We start from the raw sequence: 24,084 nt of genomic DNA on the forward strand, positions 1-24,084 counted from the left end.
GGGGGTGTTTCATGTAGGAGTGCTTGTCCAGAAGTCCCTTCTTCTTTTATTCTTATTCCCTCCGAAATGGCACTTGCCTTCCTGTTTTTGTTCTTACCCTTCAATGTGGACCACTTCTTATTTAAATTACTCTGGATTGCCATGTAAATTAGCATGCACGCTCCTTACAAGCATGGGGGAGCAAGTCTTTCTGGTTTTGAATTGAGTCAGTGGTTGTGATCTCCCCCTGCCGCATTTACCTTTCCCCCATTTAACTGCAGAAATCTGTTGTCTCTGCTGCTTCTTGGGCAGTTATTCAGCCTTTGATAAGCTGTTCCCTCTTATCAGTCTTCAGTTCCTCTTCAAGGTCATACAAAGTAAACTTGTGTTTGATCCTGCAAGTGTTTGAGACCTTCCTCAAACAGGCTCAGGGAATCTCCACCCCCTCTATTCCTGTAACAAATTTCATCTCCTGCTGTCATTTGCACCTCTCTGAGCTTTCCTTGGTGTTAGATTGTTTTTCCAATTGGTCTTCTACAAAGCACAAGGAAAGAGGATCCAGGGAATTATAGGCCAGTCAGTGTCACCTTGAACCCTGGGAAGGTGATGGAGCAAATCCTCCTGGAAGTCATCTGCAAACATATTAAGGACAAGAAGGTGATTAGGAGTAGCCGGCATGGATTTACAAAGCAGAAATCATGCCTGGGCAAACTGATAGCCTTCTGTGATGAAATGACCAGCTCAGTGGACCGGGGAAGAGAATTAGATATTGCTTATTGTAACTTTAGTAAGGCTTTTGACACAGTCTCCATAACAGCCGCATAGACATACTGATGAAATGTGGACTACATAAACAGAGTGAGGTGGATTGAAAACTGGCTGAACTTCTGGCCTTGAAGGATTGTGATGAGTAACATGAAGTCCAGGTAGAGAGCAGTAACTGGTGGTACACTCTAAGGATCTGTGCTGGGGCTAGTACTGTTTAACATTTTTATTAATGACCTCGGTGATGAAGGGATGGACTGCAACCTCAATAAGTTTGGAGATGATTCAAAACTGGGAGGAGTCGTTAATACACTAGGCAGTTGAGCTGCCTCTCAGAGTGACCTCGACAAGCTGGAGAAATGAGCCAACAGGAATCTCACAAAGTTCAACAAAAAGAGATGCAACTGGTGAGGGTAACTCCATGCACCTGAGGACAAGAGGTTGACTGGGAGCCCGCAGTGTGGCCTTGTGGCAAAGGTGGCCAACAGCCTGCTGGGCTGCGTTATGCAGGGCATTGTCTACAAGGTCAAGGGAGGCAGTCTTTCCCCTCTGTTCCATACTGGTGAGACACATCTGGAGTGCTGTATCCAGTTCTGGGCTCCCCAGTTGGCTCAGGGGTTACTGCTCACATGCACTGTTCTGGTGTACCACTGCACTACCTCTGAGCTTGCTCAGCAAGCAACTCACGCTGTAGCTAACAGCACTGGTAATATTAGAAGGACGCCTCTATGTTATGAATTCACATGCCACTGTTCTCAAATAGCACTGTCACTGCGTGCAAGGTAATCCTGTTATCATTTCTTTACAATTGAGCAAGCTACTGAGCAAGCTCACTTAGCTGAAATTGAGCATGCCTGTTCTTTTTGGAAGCTACAAGACTGAGTTACAGCTCAATCTTAATTCCACAAATTTCCTATTCTGTCTGAGTGCAACAGCATTACTGATAATTTTCCACTAATCTTAGGCTACTGCTTATTGTATTTAGGGAAACTGAAGCTGAATTGAAGCTTCATTATGTTACCATGACTGGCTATGTGATTTTCTGTTTGTGGCCATTACTTATGTATCTCATTGGTTCTCTGTTGCAAGTAACAGACAGGGTCTGTACTTTTTTTCTGATTAACTTAATTGAGATGCCATCACACCTATGGCCACTCTCTGTACAGTGATTTGAGCATTAACAGCTATAAATACTGCCGTATCATTTCTTCCCACAATCTATTTTTTTGCAGAAACTTGCTAATATCATCCTCTGACTCTTTGCTGTGGCTTGCTTTTAATTCTTCTTACCCCACGAAATGTCTATCCAGCACTGCATTACACTTTATGAGTGGGTATTTTCACTGTTCTTTCTTTTATTTCAGGAGAAAACTCAGTTCTAAAAAACATATAAGTGAAATTGGATATTGCAGGGTTCACCCTGGAAAGGTGAAGTTGTGATTAAGTAGAAAAGATGCAGTTAAGAGACAGGTGCCTTAAGTGTCCTTTGTCTATAGCTGCAGTATCTTATGCCTTGGTCTAATATACGCGTTACAATTGCAGTATTTCCCCTCATCTCACCTCAAATATTCCCACATGCTTGGTCAGCCATTCTGTCTGGGGTCAGAAGGAGGAGCTCTAAAACTGTTGCTAAAATACTAAATACTAATTCCCCTAGTATTTAGGGGAATTAGCTGGTAGATTGATCCCTGTTTGGCGCTGCTCTGCTCTTCCATACCTAGCAGACTGATTAGTTAGTTACCCACTGAATGCTGATATTGTCAGATCTTACCTCTTCTACTCTTGGTGGTATAAATCTGGAGAAAGTTGAGATCTTCAACTGTCTCCTCGTGGATCCCCAAAATACCCCTATTGGGCTGCTTGTGATCACTGATGTTGTTCAAGACCCCTAGCAGCTACCTGGGTATGCAGCAGCACTTTCCTGGGCCTTTTTCCTTTCTGTTTTTGTTACTGAATTTGTAGCGAATTTATGCACCCTGTCCAGTGTTTTCCTGTTCATATGTCCACATGCTTGCTTGGAAGGACATCACTAAATTCAAGAGTACTCCATTCTCCTAAAGACAATTGGAACTGGTGCAATCACTTCTTCCAAGGCTGATCAGAGCTATGTTGCTTTTTTTCTACTTAATGTACCATAAATGTAGCTTTTGAATAGTCTAATGGCATAAAGTAGTTGAAGTTGCACTAAAAATTATGCAGCAAAGACAAGCAGTAATAAAGAAAGGAGGAAAGGTATGCCACAGTGTGCTTTGATTTAGCCTGCGAAGCTAGATTTGGATGTTGATGACATATTCTGGCTGATCTCAGCTGCACCAGATTCTCTGCCCTAGCCCCAGTCTCAGTGCCTCTAGCGCTGGGTCCCATGGTAAGTGCTGCAACTCTCCCTTGCTTCCCCAGCAGTGCCTTCCTTCAACCCAGGCTACTTTTAATGCACAGCACTGCAGGAATGATAGTTGAGTTGGCCACGAGAGGGCACAGCTATTGCTTTAAAATGTTGGCTATGAAAGGGACCATCTAAAGCATCTTGCTCAGTTTAAGATAAAAAACTGTCTCTAACCAGTCTCTCTTGTAAATCTGCACTTAAGCATGTTCTGAGGGACATCAAAGAATTATATTCTCAATCCGTTTTAGTTAATAATAGAGGTAGATAGAGCTTATATTTCTCTTAAAGTTCCCTTCTTCAGGAACAAGTATGAGAGTCACCTTGTATTTTCTGCACTGCTGGGTGAGATCAAGCAAATATGGGGAGCAAGAAGCCAACACGAGGAAGACACAAAAACGGAGAGAAGTGGGAAAGCTCTGGGGACAGAGAATCCACCTCATCTCCTCTGAACACACAGCCACTAGGTTTGGGTCTTCTTCCCAGCAACCCTAGGGTTGTGCAGTATGTGCAGGTCAGCTCACAGGGCAGGCACTGGTTATTGTCCTTTTAAGACTGGTTCAAAGAGCTCACAAGACCGGAAGGAGTTTCTTGCTCTGCCTGGGTTTATATCAGCTGGACACTGTTAGTGGATGTAGTTCCATTTTCTACACTGTAGGAGCACTGAATTACCATTCCAGTTTTCCCAGGGGTCCTCTTGTTTGGCAGTATTATGAATCGATCAAATATTCAAATTCTAAATTGACTCTCATTCGTGTTCTCTCCAGCCTCAGCAGCTGCCTGCTCAGCAGTTCAGCTTCTCTCCTCTCCACAGCCTCGGAGCTGGGTTTGTTGCTTCCCTGCACTCCACAAGCAGACCAGCTTAGGAGAGAGCAGCCTGGCTGTCAAGACAAAGGGTGTATTTAACAGCAAGCCTGAGCTCCAGCAGCCAAAGTCAGAGGCACCCAGGTGATCATCCTTCCCGGTTCCTTTGGGCAGGTGATCAGTGAGTGCCTAGATGTCAGGGATTATTGGGCTTCTCCTTTGCAGTTTTATTCTTGCAAAATTTTATGCAAAACAGAACCTTTAGTTTGTGCCTCTGTTTCTGTTACTCTCTGTTCTCCCTCTTCTCTCCTTTTGCTCAGCAGGTGTACTTGGTAATAGCTAGATGATCCCTTTGTGTCTTCTTTCCTATGACTTTCCGCTTACTTGCAGGTCTATCTAGCTTCACATATTAAATCTGCTAATTGTGTAGGCATAAGCTATATCAATTAAATCAGAGAAGGAAAATAAAAAAAAAAAAGGGAAGTCCTTATTCACATCCTTAGTTTATATTCTACTTTGCAAACAACATTTGCACTTCTGCACTATACACAGCCACCGTTTTCCTGTAAACATCTGATTGCCTCTGGCTAAGACAGATGTTTATACTGGTTTTACTAAGGTTTAGGCCTGGAGGATTGAGACATTCTACAGAAGTCATAATCTGAAAATTATGTAAATGTATGTAATTATATAAAAGCAATTCTAATTGCTTTCAGTGTGAACTAAGAATGTAATATTTCATTCTCTGACATCGCTAAATGCATGCTCTTAAAGAATTTGTACAGCTTATTTCTTGCCATGTATTATCAGTACTTGAACTGTCACAAAGATCTGATGATGTTCTATAACAATATCACTCAACAGTGTGCACTTTTTCCTGTTAGGAATGATTTGCCAGTTTTCAGGGACTTCTGAGTATCTGCTGTTACAATTTGAAAAGCAGTGGATTGCAGGAACTGGTCGTGCTTATTTGGCTTCATGTAAGGTGGCTTCACGTAATTCATGTTGTACCATCACCCAGTGATCCAATTACCATCCAGTTTTGGTTGTTTTCATTTTTTTCTATCTGTGGCTTTGCTACCAAGGAAAATACCAGTGAAGCACATTGATGGTCACGTAGGGCAGGAAACCCCTTTGCTCAGTGCAGGGTGCTCCAGTACTCCTTAGGCCCACCAAGAGTAGATGTGACCATGTGCTGATCCAGCAGCATCAGTTTGGTTGCAGTCCTTGCATGGCAGAGTAACAAGATTATCTGTTGTAGCAGCCCTGTTTCTGTTCCCGTTGTACTACATTTTATCCTTTTTGTGTTTGGAACAAGAGAAACTTGCTATCAGTTGAATGTCAGCCTTTCCCTTATGCAGTAAGATGTGTCTGTAAGTTTTACAGTTTTTGTTTGAACTGGGGTTTTTGTTTTGTTTTTCTTTGCGTATTTCCAGCACTGCATCAGTTAGCCAGACTTTTAAATTTAGCAATCAGGGTTGCGAAAATTCTTGTGGCGTTTGAGTCCAGTCCTTTTCACACTCTCAGAGGGTCTCAGCATCTGCCTGTTTCTGCGTTCCTATGAGAAGGAAAAGCATTACCTTCCTTCCACTGGAGTATTGAACACATTGTGGAAGAATAGGGGCAGACATATTCACATCAGCAGGACCATTGATCAGGTCCAGGCCTAGCACCAGTGTCCCCAGTGGCATCTTGTTATTGTCACTGGGGATCTGATCAATGGATTAGGCAGGGCCGTTCATCTAGCCCTAATGCAGATTCCACAAGCAGGTAGGTGACTGCAGGCACCGCTGCCTGTAACGGGAGCAGGTGCGCATGGACTTTCAAAGTTAGGTGAGATCAAGCCTGCCGTGGCTTCTAGCAAACCTGGGCAGAGCCAATGCAGTGATAGACTTGAGGAGAGGAGAAAAGTACATGGGCTGACCAGCTGTAAAGTATCTTGGCAGAGAAGGACCTGATGGTCCTGTGGATAAGAAGTTGACCATGAGCCAGCAGTGTGTGCCCTTGTGGCAAAGGTGGCCAGCAGCCTGCTGGGCTGCATTATGTAGAGTATTGCTGCAAGGTCAAGGGAAGAATTCCTTCCCTTCTACCTAGCACTGGTGAGCCACATCTGGAGCGCTGGTTCTGGGCTCCCCAGTAAAAGCAAAACATGACATATTGGAGCAAGTCCAGCGAAGGGCTACTAAGACGAGAAAGGGGCTGGAGCACATGCTGTGTGAGGAGAGGCTGAGAGGGCTCTGATCATTTTTCTTGGAGAAGAGCAGGCTCAGGGGGTGTCTTGTCAAAGTGTGTCAATACCTAATTGAAGATGGGTGGGGTAAAGAAGACAATCTAGACACTTCTCTGTGGAATCCAGTGATGGGATGAGGCATCATTGTTTAATTGAATTGAAATATGGGAAATTAGAATGAAAGAAATGGTGGTGAAACACTGGAACAGGTTGCCCAGAGAGGTTGTGGAGTCTCTGTCCTTGGACAAGGTCAAAAGCCAAGAGGACGCAGTCCTGAGAAACCTGCTTTAGGTGACTGCCTTGAGCAGGGGAGTTGGACAAATTATCTCCAGAGGTGCCTTCCAACCCCAACCCTTCTGTGTTTCTGTGGCTAGAAGGGACCTGACCTGAGACCTGGAGAGCTCCATCAATGAAAGGGCTGGGAATAGCTTAAAGTGCTCTCCAAAGAGCCTCCCTGGTGTTGGCATCTTGTGAGTCCCTCTGTGGTGCTGCAGTGCTTGAAAGGATTTGGGGAGGGGGGAGGGGCCGGGGAAGCTACAGAGCAATAGGCCTGACATTTGTTGCAGGCAACTGCATAGAAACTGCAGTAAACCTTAAACTTAGTGACTGTAGGGATAAAGGTGGTATTTTATGAATGCGCCCACATGTCTTCTGTAAGAGAAGGTCAGCTGTTGTCGAGCACAGGGAAAAGTGGGAACTCTATCATAAAATAAGAGACACTTGAACTTCACAACATCATTCAATGAAGTAGCTGGCATAAGAGGGAGTATTCCCAAATGAATGAGTAAATTATTTGATTGAAAGAGTGTGTGGTTCAAAGGTTTGTTCAGAACTGAAGTCTTGGAGAGGGAGGAGGCAGCTCTGAAACTCAGCTCAGTTCTCATGGCAGCCGCCCAAGCAGTGTGAGCACCGGTAATTCTTAGCAAAGGAGTAGAAAACAGCAACTGGTTTCCTGCCACAGTACAAAGCTTAATGTGTAGTGATAATGAGGTTTCAATTTCCTTTTTTTTTTTCCTGATTGATTTCTAATTATATGGGTTCTTCACAGCACAGCTGTGTAACCCTTGTATCAGCCAGTATACTAGCTGAATGCGTAACGTCACATCCTCCTTGATCTGCTTTTTTTCTCCTAGTGTTCAGAGTCCATCTTTCACCATGTTTTTTTGTTTGGTTTGGTTTGGTTTGTTTTTTTTTTTAATCAGAAAAAGGGAGTGCCACACCATAGAGTTGTAGGCACTCCCAGAGACACTATTAACCTCTTAAAAATCTTGTCCAGCTGAGCAGTGCCTTCTGTGGTGTCTTGAAAGCAGGAACAGGTGAGTAGTATTTGCAATTTCCGTGCAATGGCCCTTGCGATTTCAGAGGAAGGTAGAAAGCCAGATTTCCTGTGTTTGTTTCGTGAAATAAATGGATTGGTTAATGCAGCGTCTAGAATGTCCTCTCATCCGCTACAAAAGCAGAAATGTATTTCTAAATATATAGAAGCATGATTGTAGTAGTTCCTCCTCTTCCTAAAAATACGCATATAACCTTGAAGCTTGCTCACTGTTAGATTAGAACCGTGCTTTCCTGCTTTCTCTACAGCAAAGGCTTTGTGCCCTCAAGCCTGTACCTCTTTCGCTTCTACAGTTTACCAAGCTAAAAATAATTTACAGGATTCAGCTGGCTGTGGTGTGGAGGGCAAGGGAAGCAGGTAGGTAAAAAGCAGAGTGGGGGTTTTTTTTTTCTGCCTGTAACACTCACAGCACATGCTGGCATTTCTCTGCAGGAGAAAAAAATGTTCTGGGAATCCAGAGCTGATGATTTGTGTATTGGCTGCCTCTCCTCTGTCCCCCAGGCCCCAGTGCCTAGAGGAGAGTGGTGGCTCTGTGCTGTTGCATTTGGAAGCCCCCCAGTGCAGCCGACGAGTCATTTTCTGGCTGCATGGGGAGTTTTGTATGTGACTCAGTTGCAGTAACCAGGGGTGAATGACAAATGGGATCATGCCGGCTAGATTCTCTGTCCTGTGCCTTGTTACAGCTGTTTGATTAAATCTTTTGCTGTTTCCTGAAGTTCTCTGTTTTGGAGCATGGGGATTTGGAGGTGGAGCAGAGGGAGGCAGAGAAATCATAGAACTGTTTAGGTTGAAAAAGACTGTTAAGATCATCAGGTCCAACTGTAAACCTAACACTGCCAAGTCCACCACTAAACCATGTCCCTAAGTGCCATATTTACATGTCTTTTAAATACCTCTGGGGGATGGTGACTCAACCACTTCCCTGGGCAGCGTTCCAAAGCTGGACAACAAAATTTCTTTCGGTGAAGAAATTTTTCCCAGTATCCAATCTAAGCCCTCCCTGGTGCAACTTGAGGCCATTTACTTTCATCCTCTTTGCTGCTGCTTCATGTCCTTTTGCATGTTGACCTTTGGGGCCCCGCGTGCTGGGCTCAGGAGGTGCTGGTTCTGCTGTCCTTCACTTTAAGGGGAGCCAAGGGCAAAAATTCTGATGCTAGGGCTGAGAATGTAGCTAGAATGGCTTCTCTTTTTGTTACTGCCTTGTTAATAATCTCTTCCTTTCCGTCCCTCCCTTTTGCAGGACAAAGAGAGGAAGTAAGGGTAGAGTGGATTGCATACCCGTCACCACGTGGTTCCACTGGCAGAGCCAAGAAGGTCACAGCCAGCATTGCCTTTGCCATCCTGGGTTGGTGACGGTTGGGTTAGCACCGTCTGCTGGAGGAGGTAGAAGTGAGGACTTGGCAGGAAAGCAGAGTTGGGAAGCAGCCTTGAAACTCTCTTTACCTGGACAGTTCTTGTCCTTATCGTCAGCGTCTGTCTCAAGAACTGCTTTATATCAATTCCCGTCCCCCTATCCATCCATTCTGCTGTGCTACAGTCCCACGAAAAATGAGCCATGCTCTCTATAGGGGTGGGTGGTTGATTTCAAAAGGCAGCAACTGATTCAGCAGCCTGAGAGACTGAGGCCTCTTGCTGGGAACTGATGACAGCACTGGGGTTTTAGTATTGTGTTTGGTTTTGGGGAAGGACAGGTTGTGTATCAGGAGGAAAACCTCTTGTCATGAGAAAAAACTCTCATCAAGGCAGCAGTTCCACACAGTATCTGTTGACACAGCTCCAGGAATATTCATAAAGAGCATTCCTATTTCCTCATCCTAGGTTTTTTTTTCATGTATGTTTCATGTCCAGAATGACCTGGCGTTCTAGAAGGTTGTAGATGAGGACTGTAACGCTATTCCCTGAGTTCACTGTGCACCACCATGAAGGTATTCCGTTTGTGTGTCAAATGCTGTTTATCTTTGCAAGTTGCAAGCATAACTTGTGTGGACCATGTACATGGACAGAACTGAGGATCCATCTTGGTTTGTGATATACAGAAAGGAGAGACTTGTCCTTATGTTATGTTTGAAAGAGAGGGATCCAGAGATGGGCAGTAGTTATTGATGTGGGATCTGAAGGCCCTGTGACAATACAGAGAAGCCAGGAATCTGTTTCAGGAATGACCAAAAGGCATACCTTAAGCATGCTGCCCTGAGGTGAAAGAAGGAGAATTCTGCTCTGCTGTGACACTGTCCCAAGGCTCATGGTCTGCTGCCTTGCCTATTAGTGTCTTCTTCTTTCTTCCCCTTCAGGTCACAACAGTTATCTTGGGAAGCACGCTCTGACGGGAACAAGACTGCCCAGGATGCCCAACTGCCTGACAAAATTGACGACTGTGCTTTTGAGCCACAGGCTCAAGGCTCTGTTTATCTTCATCACTTCATTTGTGTTCTTTGCTTCTGTAAGGTTTTACTGGAGAACTGAGGAGGATGCTGAGGGCCAGCTCTACAGCCTGCCCACACAAAGCAGGTTTGGACAGTTTTTGTCTTCCCTTCCTTGTCCCACTGCCAGTGGGCCCCCTCTTTCCCCAGGGGATGTGTTTTTTGTGGAGACTTCGGAGCGAACTAGCCCAAGTTACCTGTTCACGTGCTCTGTGGAGTCAGCGGCGCGGAGACACCCTGGGACGAGGGTCGTGGTGCTCATGAAAGGCTTGGCAAATGGTAACGCCTCGTTACCCAACCACTGGGGTTTCTCCTTGCTGAGCTGCTTCCCTAACGTGGAAATCCGGCCCCTGGACTTGACAGAGCTTTTCTCTGGAACACCTCTGGCAGAGTGGTACTTGCAGGCTCAGCAGCGCCAGGAGCCTTATTTCTTACCTGTCCTGTCTGATGCCTGTAGAATTACCATCATGTGGAAATTTGGTGGCATCTACTTGGACACAGACTTCATTGTGCTTAAGAACTTAAAGAACCTCACCAATGCCCTTGGTATGCAGTCTCAGGATGTACTGAACGGGGCCTTTCTGTCCTTCAAGCCCAAGCATGAGTTCATTGAGCTTTGCATGAAGGACTTTGTGGAGAACTACAACGGCTGGGTCTGGGGGCACCAGGGCCCATACCTCCTAACACGTGTCTTCAAGAAGTGGTGCTCCATCAGTAGGATCCAGAAGAGTATGAGCTGCAGAGGCGTGAATGCCCTTGCCACAGAAGCCTTTTATCCTATTCGCTGGGAGGACTGGAAGAAGTTATTTGAAGAAATCAGCTCCTTGGAGCTTCACAGGCTCCTTAATAACACCTACGCAGTTCATGTATGGAACAAACTGAGCCATGGGACAAGGCTAGAGATCACATCCCAGGCTTTTCTGGCTCAGCTGTATTCTCAGTTCTGCCCTGCCACATACGACATCATGAAGAAAGCCTCTGAAGAGCAGTCAAAGCCTGCAGCGTGACCTGTGGGCCCGTGGCTGCAGGAAAGTTCCCCAGCCTGAAGGAAACTAACGTGCCTTTCACCTTCCACAGAGCTGACTTCTAGCCCATGGAGCAGGTGTTCTAGGACAGCTCGGTGATTTTGTACCATTTCCGATACCTGCCTCAGATCCTACATGCTGCAAATACATACCAGAGCCTGAGTTTGGCATCTCTTGTCCTGCAGCAGCCCTGGATGCCACAGGGAAGGGTGAACCTGTTCATTGGTGCCTACCAGTTGCTGCCCTGTTACTGTTCTCTCAATTGCTGCTCCTGTGTATCAGGCCTGAAAATCCTCTCATGTAGTTTCCAAGAAGGAAACCTTGCTTTCTGTAACATTTCTAAGAATGTAAATAAATGCCACCCGGTTCTGTAGGACACTGTTTACTGGAGCTTGGGACCAAATTCCCTGAGTGGTAAAGATTCTTACAGCTGGTGAAATAGATGGGGAATATATTAAAATTGCTTTAAGAAATGGAAAACATTTTAAATCTCTGCATGGCTCAGTGTGAAGTTTTTCTTGCTTTCTGAAGGTACTTTATTTCAAATGATCTTTTCTACTGTTTTACATTCCACAGCCATAGCTGACTTTTCTGGTGCTCTTCAGTAAAACAAATAGACAAAAGCAGTTCTTTTACCAGTGTGAGTAAAGATCCTTGCTTCGTTGAAGATAGTCTTGTGGCATATGAGTATCTAACCAGCCCTTCTTGCACTCTCAGAGGGTCTCAGCATCTGCCTGTTTCTGCGTTCCTATGAGAAGGAAAAGCATTACCTTCCTTCCACTGGAGTATTGAACACATTGTGGAAGAATAGGGGCAGACATATTCACATCAGCAGGACCATTGATCAGGTCCAGGCCTAGCACCAGTGTCCCCAGTGGCATCTTGTTATTGTCACTGGGGATCTGATCAATGGATTAGGCAGGCCCGTTCATCTAGCCCTAATGCAGATTCCACAAGCAGGTAGGTGACTGCAGGCACCGCTGCCTGTAACGGGAGCAGGTGCGTATGGACTTTCAAAGTTAGGTGAGATCAAGCCTGCCGTGGCTTCTAGCAAACCTGGGCAGAGCCAATGCAGTGATAGACCTGCTGTTGATCTGATGACCATTCTCACAGCTGAATGTGTTTCCTGTGTGTCCAGGGCACTGTAATTCTAAAAACACATTTCAAGTGAACCTCTTAGGAAATGAGGAGAAAAAATACGTAGTGTGGTTCTGCTTGTGCCCAATCAATGTTCCTGCCTGGAAGGCAAAGTTTAAACAATGCACGGTTATTGCTCTTCCATTATCTGCTGAAAAGTACAGTTTTATCATGTGTGAAGGAAGGCTGATGTAAGTTCGATCCAGCCTTTAATGTGAGCAGCAGTTATGTTTCAAGGTTTGTCAGACACTGAGCCACAGCTCACTATTAATTACTCAATTGCAGACCAAAAGCAAGTAATCAGGTTTTATTTGAAAAAAGTTGTATAAAACAACACATGAAAGTACAGCTTACTGTACTGTTTGGTCCTGTGTGTCCTGTTCCACCCATCTCCCCCACCGCCCCAAAAAAAAAAAAAAAAAGCCTGATCGCTCTAGCTACTAATCTTCACTACTGGTGCTCAGGAGTACTGGATATGCTGTTCCAATGTGGTGCCCATGGCGGCATACAACGATCTGTAGCTCATATTCCTCTATCTTCACTGTTTCACGTGTGACTCTTTCCTCAGCCAGCAGGAAAATGATAGTATAAAGGGCAAATTCAAACTCCGGGCTGACACCAATAAAGGTGCTTCCAATGGGCTTGACCGAGCCCTTCCAGCTGAACTGGATGCTCAAAACTTGGTCGTCTTTGTCAGGCTGAAAGCATAAACAAAACAATGGAATGATGTTGACAGATAGAATTTCTGACTCCAGATTTTTGAGAGCATTGCAAGATTCAGTCACCCTTGCTGTACCAGGGTGCTATAGCTGGAGCACAGCCTTTTTCCTGTCTTCTGGAGTATACATGATCATTTATGTCAATTAAGCTTCAGCAGTGTTGCAATTCTGTAAACACCAGCAATGCTTTTTAAAATAGTTTTTGCAAAAAAAGGAGCTGCACTTGAGGGCATGCAAGTATTTCTTCTGCTTATATACACCTGGGCAAATTAGGTTCAAAACAGTTGAACCTATGATTGCATGATTGTGCCTTGATTCATTACGACAGCTTTTACCTCTGGTTCCATTTGTCTTATTTGCAAAGGCACCCTGGTAGTTCTTACCCTGGTTTTGTTCTTCCGAGTGACATATCCCTTGTAGTCAATTTGATTGCGCTTTTCCTGAAGGTAAAATTGCACCCAGTTGTGCAAACCTAAGATCTGTTTACCACGCCTTGTTTCTCCAACAAAAACGTGTTCAAAACCACAAGAATCAGGTCTGTAATAAACCAAAGAATATTAGATAGGTTTTTACACGTTTAAATAGTTCAAATTGGCAGAGGCAAAAGGCAAGAAGATGCACAAGCTTGTTTAGGTTGATTCATGAGCAGTTATTTTATTTGTATGGATTTGTTTGGGTTTCTTTCTTACTCTGCACAAAACTTGCAATGAAATCTAGCCATGAAGTCTGAATTTCTATTTGATGATGAAGGTTGCTAGTAAATGCCACAGATGCTTCACTGCTGCTTGTCCAGATTTTAGCAAGCCTTCTGACACTGTCTCCCATAAAAGACTAACAGACAAACTGATGAATTCTAGATCGGAGAACTGCATGGATGGTTGTGGTTGAAGGCCTGTGATCAGGGACAAAAAGTGCAGCTGGAGGCTATATACCCTAATGGTCAATTACTATTAGTATCTGATCAGTAAGTCTTTAAACACAACCTGTGTAGAAACAACAACCACCTGATTTAGGCCGTATTCTGAGGTTGTTTTCCAGTTCTGTGTGTAACAGATGGCACTTGGGCTTGTATTTACCTAAGTCAGAATAGTGTAGAGATTATAAGGGGCCATATCCATCAAACATACCTGTCTCCTTCTTTCCTGGCATAGAGCTGGAACCAGATGTCATAGAGCTGATATTTGAAATCGGTAAGGTTTGCCTTTGCTAGGTTTTTTTTAAGCAGATATTCATGAGCTAGCTGAAGGATATAAAACCAAGATACACACACAGTTTACTTTTTAATTCAGTGTTTTCAGCGACTAAAAAAGATCTTGTGTTACTCACTTTCATGACTTCTGTTTCTAAGATAGCATCAAGAAAGCAATTGTTTTCCGCTATTTCTTCCTGAGTCACTACTTCTGCTACACCAGTTGATGTCTCATAGTTGTCCAACAAGGAAATAAAGGCTGCAGAAAAAGAGAAGCTTTCAGCATGCTCATCCCGATGAACATGCCATATGCCTGATCATACCTGTGATTCAGACATGAGGGAGTGCCATCATAAAAAGATGCCATGTGACATGCCTTGACAGCCCTTAGAGAAAGACATTCACATATATGTCAAATTTAATGCTTGGGTAGGCTGTTGGGTGTAGGTCTAGAGGTGACTCAAGGCCAGACCACTGCTGTTCTTTTAAGATAAACAGCTTGCTACTGAGTGTCCTTATGGAACCAAGTGCTGAAGCAGTGACAACCTTCTACCAAAACAAATCATATCTGACCACCAAAATTACAGACATAGGCTTATGAACTTGAGCTATGCTGGCAGAAGGCTTTGTGAGCATTACTTCAGTAGAGGAATAATACAGCATAAACCTACATGACATGGCTTGAGCTTGAGCATGTGGCCACTGAGTGGATGTGTTCATTTTCTCCTTTGCACCCCTTTTGCCACCTGATCCCTCCTGTCACCTCATCTACTCGTGCTCTGATGCGCAGCGGACTCGGGGGGGCCGATTCAGCACACCAAGCTGGTAGAAGAATACTTGTGGTCAAGAACTTAAGTAATTTTCTGCCAGTTTAGTGAGCTGAAGGGACTTGGTGTAGGGTTCAGTGAGTACCAGAGCTGCCCTCAATAGACACAGAATTGTGTGGCTCAGTGAAGAGTGGGGGGAACAGAGAAAAACTGTGCTCCCCATTAGGCCAGCTGTTCAATCAGCTTAATGGAACTGTATCTGGGGAAAAGAAAAATCAGGGAAAGAAACATACGTTCGTAGGCATGCTTGAAGTATAGCCCCCAACAGAAATGCAAGAAGTAGCTGTGGACCTAGTGCTATCTGAAAGAGTGTATTGGGTTTGCGTGGACAGGTTTTGGTACCTGGGGGGCTACAGAGGTGGCTTCTGTGAGAAGCTGCCAGAAGCTTCCCCCATGTCCAGTGGAGCCAATGCCAGCCACTCTGAGGCGGGCCCATTGCTGGCCAAGGCCGAGCCCATCAGCCATGGTGGCGGTGCCTCTGACAGCATGTGAAGGAGGAAAAAAAAAAGAAATCTGCATCAGTGAGAGAGAAGGGTGAGACTGAGTGAGAGCAACAGCCCTGCAGCCCCCGGGTCAGTGCAGAAGGAGGCAGGAGGGGCTCCTGGCACTGGAGCAGAGATTCCTCTGCAGCCTATGGTGAAGACCATGGTGAGGCAGGCTGTGACCCCACAGCCCATGGAGGTCCACGGTGGAGCAGTTATCCACCTGCAGCCCATGGAGGACCCCATGCCGGAGCAGGTGGATGCCCGAAGAAGGCTGTGACCCCATGGGAAGCCCACAATGAAGCAGCTTTGCTGGCAGGACTTGTGACCCTGCAGGGAACCCATGTTGGAGCAGCCTGTTCCTGAAGGACAGCACCCCGTGGAAGGGACCTATGCTGGAGCAGTTTGTGAAGAACTGCAGCCCATGGGAAGGACTCACATTGTAGAAGTTCATGGAGAACTGTCTCCTGTGGGAGGGAGCCCATGCTGGAGCAGGGGAAGGGTGTGAGGAGGGAGTAGCAGCAGAAGCAGCGTGTGATGGACTGACTGTTACTCCCATTCCCCGTTCCCCTGTGCTGCTCTGGAGGGGGATGTAAAGAAATCAGGAATTAAGCCCAGGAAGAAGGGAGGCGTGAGGGAAAGGTGTTTTTCTGACTTGAATGGTAACAAATTAAACTAATTTTCCCCAAGCTGAGTCTGTTCTGCCTGTGATAGTAATTGCTGAGTGATCTCCCTGTCCTTGTCTCAATCCATGAGCCTTTGATTATATTTTCTCTCCCCTGTCTGGTTGAGGAGGGGAGTGATAGAGCGGCTTTGGTGGGCACCTGGCATTCAGCCAGCATCAAACCACCCCAAAGGGCTAGAATCTGTGAGCAAAGCAGGAAAAGATTACTTTGGTGTCCTTTTCAATACATGGAATAACATCAAAGCAATGACAAGAGTCTCATCCAATTCACTTGTGGAAGAACCACAAAGAAATTCTGATTTTGGCTAAGGCAAAAAAAGATGTTCTTCCTAAGGGTGAGGCTATAGGTAACCTCTATGCAAATGTTGTGGAAACTACCTTCAAATGACATGCGGCCTGATGATCCTCACCACCATCCACATTATATATGATGTTACATTTTAGGCAAACACATCAAAACCAGCATGGATTCTTCAACTCACTTCCACCATTAACAAAATAATGGGTCTCACCTGCAAAAGTTTTTATGCTCTTCAGGCGCTCTTCATTCACGCTATGAAACAGCCGTCTGGCTGCGCTGTCCTGCACAGCACTGTCACCTTGCTGTGCGGCACCTGCTTTTCCCTAGGAGAAACACCAGAGTAAAACAATGAAAGATGTCCTTAGAGCAGACAGTGCCTGCTTTTATAATAATCAAAACAAACCCCATAATGCTATCAGGATTCTTTGTTAGGAATTGTCTTCCTACGAATCAAGAGAAGACATTACAGGAGAAGTGCCAGCATAAAGGAAAAAAGACATAATCTTTGACACTGTACGAGCCTGAAATTGCTCTGTTGACTCATTTTCAGAGGTGACTGTGATGACTCATGTCCTAGTTCAGTTGTGATCAGTAACCAGCTGTGCTACTATGCTATATGCATCACAAGTAATAAAGGAAATAATGTAGATCCAAGGCTCTCTCCTCCCACCACAAATAAATAAAAAGAAGATTTGGGCACCTTCCTTCTCTGTTCGTTTGTAACCCACAGATAGACTGCATATAATTTATGAGGCCATGCAGTGCAGCAGAGGGGTTGTTTCTCTCCTGAGTCCCCACTCCTCAAGCTATCCAGTCTAATTCCTTTCTGTGATGATGCTTGAGCAATGCAGCTCCTCAGTAGCCTCCTGAGTAGGCTCTCTCAGGCTCAGCCTTTGTTTTCTGACTTCATGACTGCAGCCCCAGCCATTGCCTCAGTGCCAGGGAGATGCTGAGATAGTTCTGTGCGGCTCCACCAGCTTTGGACCAGTGCATCCTGGTGCTCTGAAGTTTTCAAGGACTTCTGCTTGGCTGCGTTTAAGGTCATTTTAATCAATGTTACCAATAAGCACATCCAAAATGGAAAGGAGGCTTTCCTGACAATTTTCAAGTTTCTGTTCCAAAGAGGGCATTCTCAGGGAAAGAGGAGAAACAATGAGTAGCAGTTTATTAACATGAGCAAGGGGTAACTAAAGCCTTGTCCTGAGAAATGGAGAAACCATATGAGTGAAGTTTTCCCCACACATTTTGGCCTGAGGTAGGTACTCCTTTTTCAAGTTTATCAGCAACAAAAATTATATCTTATAATATGAAGCAATGTAGAAATAAATTGTTTGGGCACTTGTGTGAGTACAAAATTGGATACTGGATATTCAGTGGCCTGCTGCCATTTGTGGCCAAAACAGATGGTCATGTTTGCGCTGCGCTGAGCTGGCAAGGAGTGAAATGGCTGCTCATCAAATCTGATACCCACTCCTCCCTCACAGTTCCCTGAGACTGGTAGCAACAACCCTGAAACCCTCCTCACCCACACCTCTGTGCCACGGCACACCATGAATTCTTCAAAATCCTCCCTTATTCCCCCAAGAATGACTTGGGACCTATCTCCCCTTCTCCCTCACTGCAGGTCACCCAGACCATAAACACGAGCAGTCATAAATATACAGAAACATCCAGGGTGAAGGGGACCTCAGAACATCTCTAGTCCTGCTCAAAGTATGGTCAGCACTGAATCTGGACCATATTACTCAGGGTGTCATCTTGTTGGGCCTTGAAAACTTCCAGAGATGGAGATTTCACAGCTTCTCTGGGCATCCTGTTGTGGTTACATTTGCCCTTGTTGAATTTAATGATGTTCCTTCCTTAGCCTATTTCTCCAGCCTGCCTATGTTCAGCTGAAGAGAAGCTTGAGCATACTAACTTCATCATCACGGTTTGCTGTCATCTGCAAAACTGCAAAGGCTGCACTCCATGTCATCATCCAGGCCACTGACAAAGATTAAGTGTTATAGGACCCAAGACAGACACCTCAGAGACTCCACTTATAACCAGCATCTAGGTGGTGTGGACCACTGATGTGCTCTCTGTACTGTTCCAGCTCCTAAGTGATCCTTCATCATTAGGAAGTCCTGCCTATTCTGTTAGTGGAAACAATGAAGTATAGGCAACTCTTTTAGCAAAAAGCAGTTTTGCAGACACCTTTTCCTACAGTACCATACTGCCCTTGATACTCACGTGATTTAGCAATTGGTTTGGTTACCTGCAAATCAATAGTGTAGTCTTTCCCAGGCATAAGGCGGTTAACATCCATATCCCACATCTCATTGAAAAGTTTAGAAAGTTCATGATTTAAGGCCTTCCTGTCAAGCAATTCAGAGAAATACATGTTGTAAAAGACGCATGACGTTCCTTCTGCAAGTAAAGAGTTGTCTAATGTCACTGTATGTTCTGGATACTAGCTTGTCACCAGGACAGCTTTCCCTTCTCCCCACACCTTATTGTCAGTGCTGCTCTAAAATCCATAGAGCTTTTGATTCATGTTCGTATCTAAAGAATGCAGGTAACCTGTAAGGAAACTTGAGCCTTCCCTAAGGTTATTTTAGATTTTCCATGCACTGAAATAAAAATGAAGATGGTGGCATTTCATTCAGGAGGATTCTATGTGAAAACCAGTGGCAAACAGGAGATTATCAGCATGCAGCAACACTACACAACAGAACAGGAAGCAAAGAATTCTCTCTAGGATGCTTTTCTAGCCACAATCTTACATACACTCTTCCTACATTTTTTCCTGCAAGACTCCACAGTAGATATTCTTTCCTTCCTAGCATAAAGTTGAAACTGAGACTCTAAACACAGGGTCTGCATACAATAAAATTCTCACATGGGCTGATCTCTTATGCACTTACAAACCTTCCTGGGCTGGCCTTTCCTCATTTTAATGGAATTTTGTCTTGCATAATAGTGTAAAGTTTTCAGAAGTCTATCCATCCTATTAACAAGGTTTAGGAAGGGTTGCCATTTGTGATGAACTGCCCAAAGGCAGCTCCACTTTCAAGGGCATTATGTCCACATTAACACATAAGATCAAGACAAAGAACACAGTAGAGAGGAAAAAGGAGTGGGTTAATCTTTAAATGACTGACAGTTGAATTAATCAGTTACAGACCAGCACATGTATTGAAGCTCAGAGAAGAACTGCTTGATAATTTTTAATTTCTCCTCCAAATTAGATGTTCTCAAGAAAAAAAGTGCAGAAATTTGTCAACGATGGACATTTCTTTCAAATGCCAGTTTGGGCAACTTGCCATGATTTTAACAACTGGTTTTCCCAGACTGAACCAAGGCACCTTCAAGCTCAATTCTGAACCTCCTTAACTGATTACTGTTATGTCTTCTCCTTCTGTTCTAGCCAGAATGGAGATACTTGCTGTATCCTCCTGCCAGTGGCAAATTCCGTGCTCTCTAGCAGAAACAGCAAACAAATACTGTGGTAAGGTCACCAACAGTCCTCTGGCAGGGCAGCCTTGGTGTCAGGCAGCTTGCAGAGCTTGCCAGAGAGCCAGGAAGAGCAAAAAGTGGGACAGGTGGGTACCTGCCCCGTTGTTGGCAGGCAGGGAATAGAAGTCATAGCAGAGGAGAGGGCATTAATCAAATGGTGGGAGAACAGTCTAGAAGCAGTACAGCAAGATTTTATGTGCCTTCTGTCCTGGACTGCACTTTATGGCTGGTTCAGAAACTGCTGGCCTAAGCTCCATATTGAAAGAAACAGAAAGTGGCAAACTGTGCCTGGAGAACTGAGACTTCTTTTTATTTCCACATTATTAAGCAATCCCTTTTCGCCAGAATTGTCAGTGTAACTGTGGGATGGAGTTCATGCAGCCCAAGATTAAAATACTGAAAAGTGTAAGCAGTCTGTGCTTAACTCCTTGAGAGCTTGTTGCCCAAAGGAATTCATATCCCTGAGCGAAGAGGCAAAAGCAGCCACTTTACATTAATGCCCCTGAAGATTAAGCTGCAGCAGCTGAGGAGCATAAAGGACATATATGATAGTCATATTATACACTGCATTATTTGAGTGGGGAAAGCCACCTCCTGCAGCAGGGCAGGGCAGACAGCCGTAACTGCTTCAGCTGCCACACCTCGGTCTGCTGCAACGGGGCATCTGAGCCATCGTATACCTCAGCTACGCTGGAGGCACTGGCAGTGCATTTTTGCTTGGGCTTTGCAATACTTTGAGATCATTGCTGGTGGAATTTTGAACTTGAATTTTGAACTGGGCTTGAATAAGCACCGATATCTGAAAGAAGGAAAAGGACTAAAGATTCTAGTATATGGGAGCCAAAGAATATGTTTGTTGCTAGGGTTAAACACGAATATGAAAGAAGATTTTTGCTTGGAACAAGTACTTGCATGGATCTTACAGTGGAGCAGAAGGAGGCTGGCACAGAGGGCACATATTCAGCCCTTGCCCAAACCCCAGGCTCTGCTTATACAGCAGAAGTGTGACTTGCAGCATCACATTATCCATACTGGCTGTGCAGCCCAGACAAGGCACCTGCTCAGCTTCACGGGGAGTCAGCCTCACAGCCTACCACGGAAGCCACCACCAGCGGTATTTTTATATTCAGCCATGCCTCCACATTCTTTCCAGAGTCTTAAGAAGAGTAATTCCTTCTCAAAAGAGCTCACAAACCAATACTAAACAGAAAATTGTTCATCTCACCAGCTTGGCTGAAGTCATGAGAGCTGGATTGGGAAGTTCACAGGACAGTACCAGAGATGTTTCTCAAACTACAAGTCTACATTCATGTTACCTTGGACTGACCTAGTCTTACCGGGTCACTTTCCTCCCCAGTTCTGGACCTTCCTGCTGACTACTCCGCTGCATCAGCTTATCCCATCTGAGTACTGGCATATTATGTTTAATACAGTTTTCACTTTGGAAGTAACTACTAGTGGTGAAGAGGACTCTGCCATCTGTTGAATATCCAAGGTATGTGAAATATTATGGGGTATGTTAGGATTGATGTTTTAATTTTTTTTTCCCATGTATACAGTATTTTATATACATATATTTTAGCATGTATGTATTTTGGTAAAAGTCACCTCTACAGAAAATCTCATCCCTTCAGTACCTACCGCTTGTTCTTGCTCTGCTCTTGGCAGATTTGTCTTGTGTTTATAAAGCATTGTAGGGCTTTGTTTGATCTTTCCTCCTTTAGAAATGTTATGGAATATCACACGAGCTCATGGAGGCAAGCTCAAGATGTCTGCTCGGGCGAGGGTTAAAGCACAAGCATACCTACAGAATTCAATCTTTGTATTTATTTAATAAATATATTTCTACTAATATATACATCTTACTATATATTACTATATATGTATTATATTACTATAATACATCTACTAAATGTATTCCTGCATTCAGAAAATGTGTCCCAAAACTCTAAAGTAACTTAATTTTAGAAAATAAAAGCCTTTTCTCTCCTTTTTCTCTGCTGGATTCTACCACAATAACGTCATAGACTTTTCCTCTTTTTTGTTGTCCCTTTAGTTTCCAAACACAGCAGAGCCCCTGCACACATTGTAAATGAAGATTAGAATAACAAAACCTACATCCCTGCCAAAGCAAAGAACTTGTTTAGCAACTTACAGAGTCATGTTGTAAAACCTCTTTCTGGACAGTATTTCTTTAAAAAACGTCCATAAACTTGGCTTACACATACAAAGCAGGACAACTTCAAACAGAAGGAGCCCAACACCTTCATGCAAATCCATGACACACAGCGTTTAGGTAAGGCTTTCCTGGAAAAAATGTGTCGTGTATTTACTCTCTGGTTTTCAATACAATTGCATGTATGACTCAAAACAGAGATTTTTATCATTAATTCTCAATCCTCTCCCTATGGTGAAATGTCTTAGTTGTTAGATTTGTGCTTTCACATAGAATAAATTATTTCTTTGCAAGAAGCCTGGCCTATTGGATTTTGTCCAATTGGAGTCTTAATTGGATGTGCTTACGTGCATAAAGCACCACCCGAATAACAAGAACACTTAGTCTGCACTTGTAAGAGCCGAGAAAACTTTTGGGGGAGGCTCTTTGCAATAGTAATTCTAATGCACCAGCTGTGTGGCTGGAGCAAAAGAATCTAACATCTCCATTTTATGATAGCTTTCAAGGGAAACTTTCACATAGTGTGCCTGTCTTTTCCAAGTGATTTTCTTATATGAAACCTTCATTCTATCCAAAGAATGTGCCCCAAGAAGAAGTCTTTTATTGCTATAAATCAGAAATGACTCAACACATAAAGATAATTAAAGGGACAGTGGCAAATCATGTGAGTAAGTCAACAATGTCAAAGCAAGAAAAACATGTATTGCAAATGGCTCACATGGAGCCCTGCAAAGCAGTGTTGATGGAATACGTTCTCCAAGTAAATTTGCCTTCAAAGATACTTTGAACAACAGCTGATTTTATAAAGCCTTTTAATCTTGGCATAGAGAAGAAAAACATTGAGAAAGCCTGATGAGCAGCCATTTACAGGAAGTTTGCAATCATTTAAAAAAAACTCGTTCAAATGTTGTGAAATACATGTATCGGCTTATAGAAGATACAAGCAATTCTTTCGATTTTCCTCTTGTGCCAGTGTGTATGTCTTTTACTTGAGTCCAGTGATGTTTTCCTCAGTTTATAGTTTGTATTTTAAATACAAAAGGATAAATAAGTCAGCTTTTGTGGGTGGAAAGGAAAATGCATTGTCAAGGGACAAACATAAAAGTGGGAAGTTACTTGGTGAACACTCTGTCGATGTCCTGGGCAGGCAGGTGATATTTGAGAATCGGTTCTATGTTATCAGCTATGTTTAAGCAAAATCTGATCTTAGCATCACCTTATTTTAGCTAAAACAGCTTACGATTCAGTTGTCTCACCAAGTTCTTACGCTGAGGTGAGTTAGGAAAACAGATCAGAGATAGGAAGCAGGGTTACTGCTGTGCTGTATTTCATGTAACTCCCTTTTTACATGTCTCCCAGACGAATATCCCACCCCCACTTCCCTTTGCATTAGAGAAAAGTTAATGTGATTTTCTCTTACCCATGAGCCATGCCAGGAAGTTTTTCTCTTAGCAAACACACTCAGCAGGGATAAGGCAACCCGAAGCTCAGAATCCTCCTGGTAGTCCAAGGCACGGAGCTGTCACCCTCTTATAGCCTGCTCCCTGCGGAGGGCTGTCACTCAGACTGACAGGCAGCGCAGGTAGGTCAGGGAGAGGCAGGAGGTGCCAAACCCCACAAAAAGATGAGGAGTGTAAGGACAATGCCACTTCTGAGCTCTCCCAGCGCAAGCACACTCAGATCAGGAAGTCAGAGCCACCTCCGCCAGGCTCCTGCTTCGCCTTATCACCCCGGGCAGTCAGTGCAGCAGGGAATATAGGGGCGAGGGCTGAGATGCCCAGCGACCACTGCCTTCTCCCACCTGGCATTTCACATACAGCCCTGAGAGCCCCGTACGAACTTCAGGCATGAGTCACGGCATTGCATATGCAGTTATGTTGGGTTATTTGCTAACAGATTTTAGATCTCTGTATGAATTTTGGGCCCAGAAATAAGCACTTCAAGTGTGAAAGCCTTGACTGAGATGGATGGGCCGTTCTAGTCTTGCTGTATAATAACTCAGAGAGAAAAAAAAATTATAGATGGGGAAGAAAAAAAAGTGTGCTTCTATTTACAGCTGAAATTGCTAGTTATGACATTGTTAATATTAGGAGGCATTTTAATCAGGAAATGTTTTACAAAAGCAGCACTG

The 24,084-nt window shown here is 44.2% G+C and overlaps 2 protein-coding genes across 17 annotated transcripts in view; one reads left to right on the forward strand and one right to left on the reverse strand.

The window, feature by feature from the left end:
* The window catches only part of LOC102057844 (alpha 1,4-galactosyltransferase (P blood group)), a 33,511-nt gene extending 22,079 nt beyond the window's left edge, over window positions 1-11,432 (forward strand). For 2 of the 15 annotated variants that reach the window (XM_055711352.1, XM_027797460.2), the window contains exon 2: window positions 9,786-11,432. In XM_055711352.1, coding sequence (XP_055567327.1) covers window positions 9,839-10,921 — 1,083 coding nt within the window. In that variant the 5' untranslated portion in view covers window positions 9,786-9,838 and the 3' untranslated portion in view covers window positions 10,922-11,432. The other 13 variants (XM_055711349.1, XM_055711347.1, XM_027797450.2 and 10 more) reach the window with 13 other exon arrangements.
* Window positions 11,433-12,368: 936 nt separating this feature from the next.
* Window positions 12,369-23,693, reverse strand: LOC102057673 (poly(U)-specific endoribonuclease-A-like). Of its 2 annotated transcripts, none has more exons than XM_055711356.1 (7): window positions 23,374-23,693; window positions 18,537-18,632; window positions 16,491-16,602; window positions 14,122-14,243; window positions 13,923-14,035; window positions 13,179-13,332; window positions 12,369-12,774 (listed from the first exon to the last, which is right to left on the reverse strand). In XM_055711356.1, the coding sequence occupies exons 2-7, from the start codon at window positions 18,594-18,596 to the stop codon at window positions 12,517-12,519; spliced, it is 819 nt and encodes a 272-aa protein (XP_055567331.1). In that variant the 5' UTR covers window positions 18,597-18,632; window positions 23,374-23,693; the 3' UTR covers window positions 12,369-12,516. The 2 variants fall into 2 exon arrangements, with proteins under 2 accessions (XP_055567331.1, XP_014142515.2); XM_014287040.3 differs by having other exon boundaries at window positions 18,537-18,636; window positions 23,374-23,692.
* Window positions 23,694-24,084: the final 391 nt, after the last annotated feature.

The sequence above is a fragment of the Falco cherrug genome, chromosome 5 (genome assembly GCF_023634085.1).
Source record: "Falco cherrug isolate bFalChe1 chromosome 5, bFalChe1.pri, whole genome shotgun sequence".
NCBI classification, from domain to species: Eukaryota; Metazoa; Chordata; class Aves; order Falconiformes; family Falconidae; genus Falco; species Falco cherrug.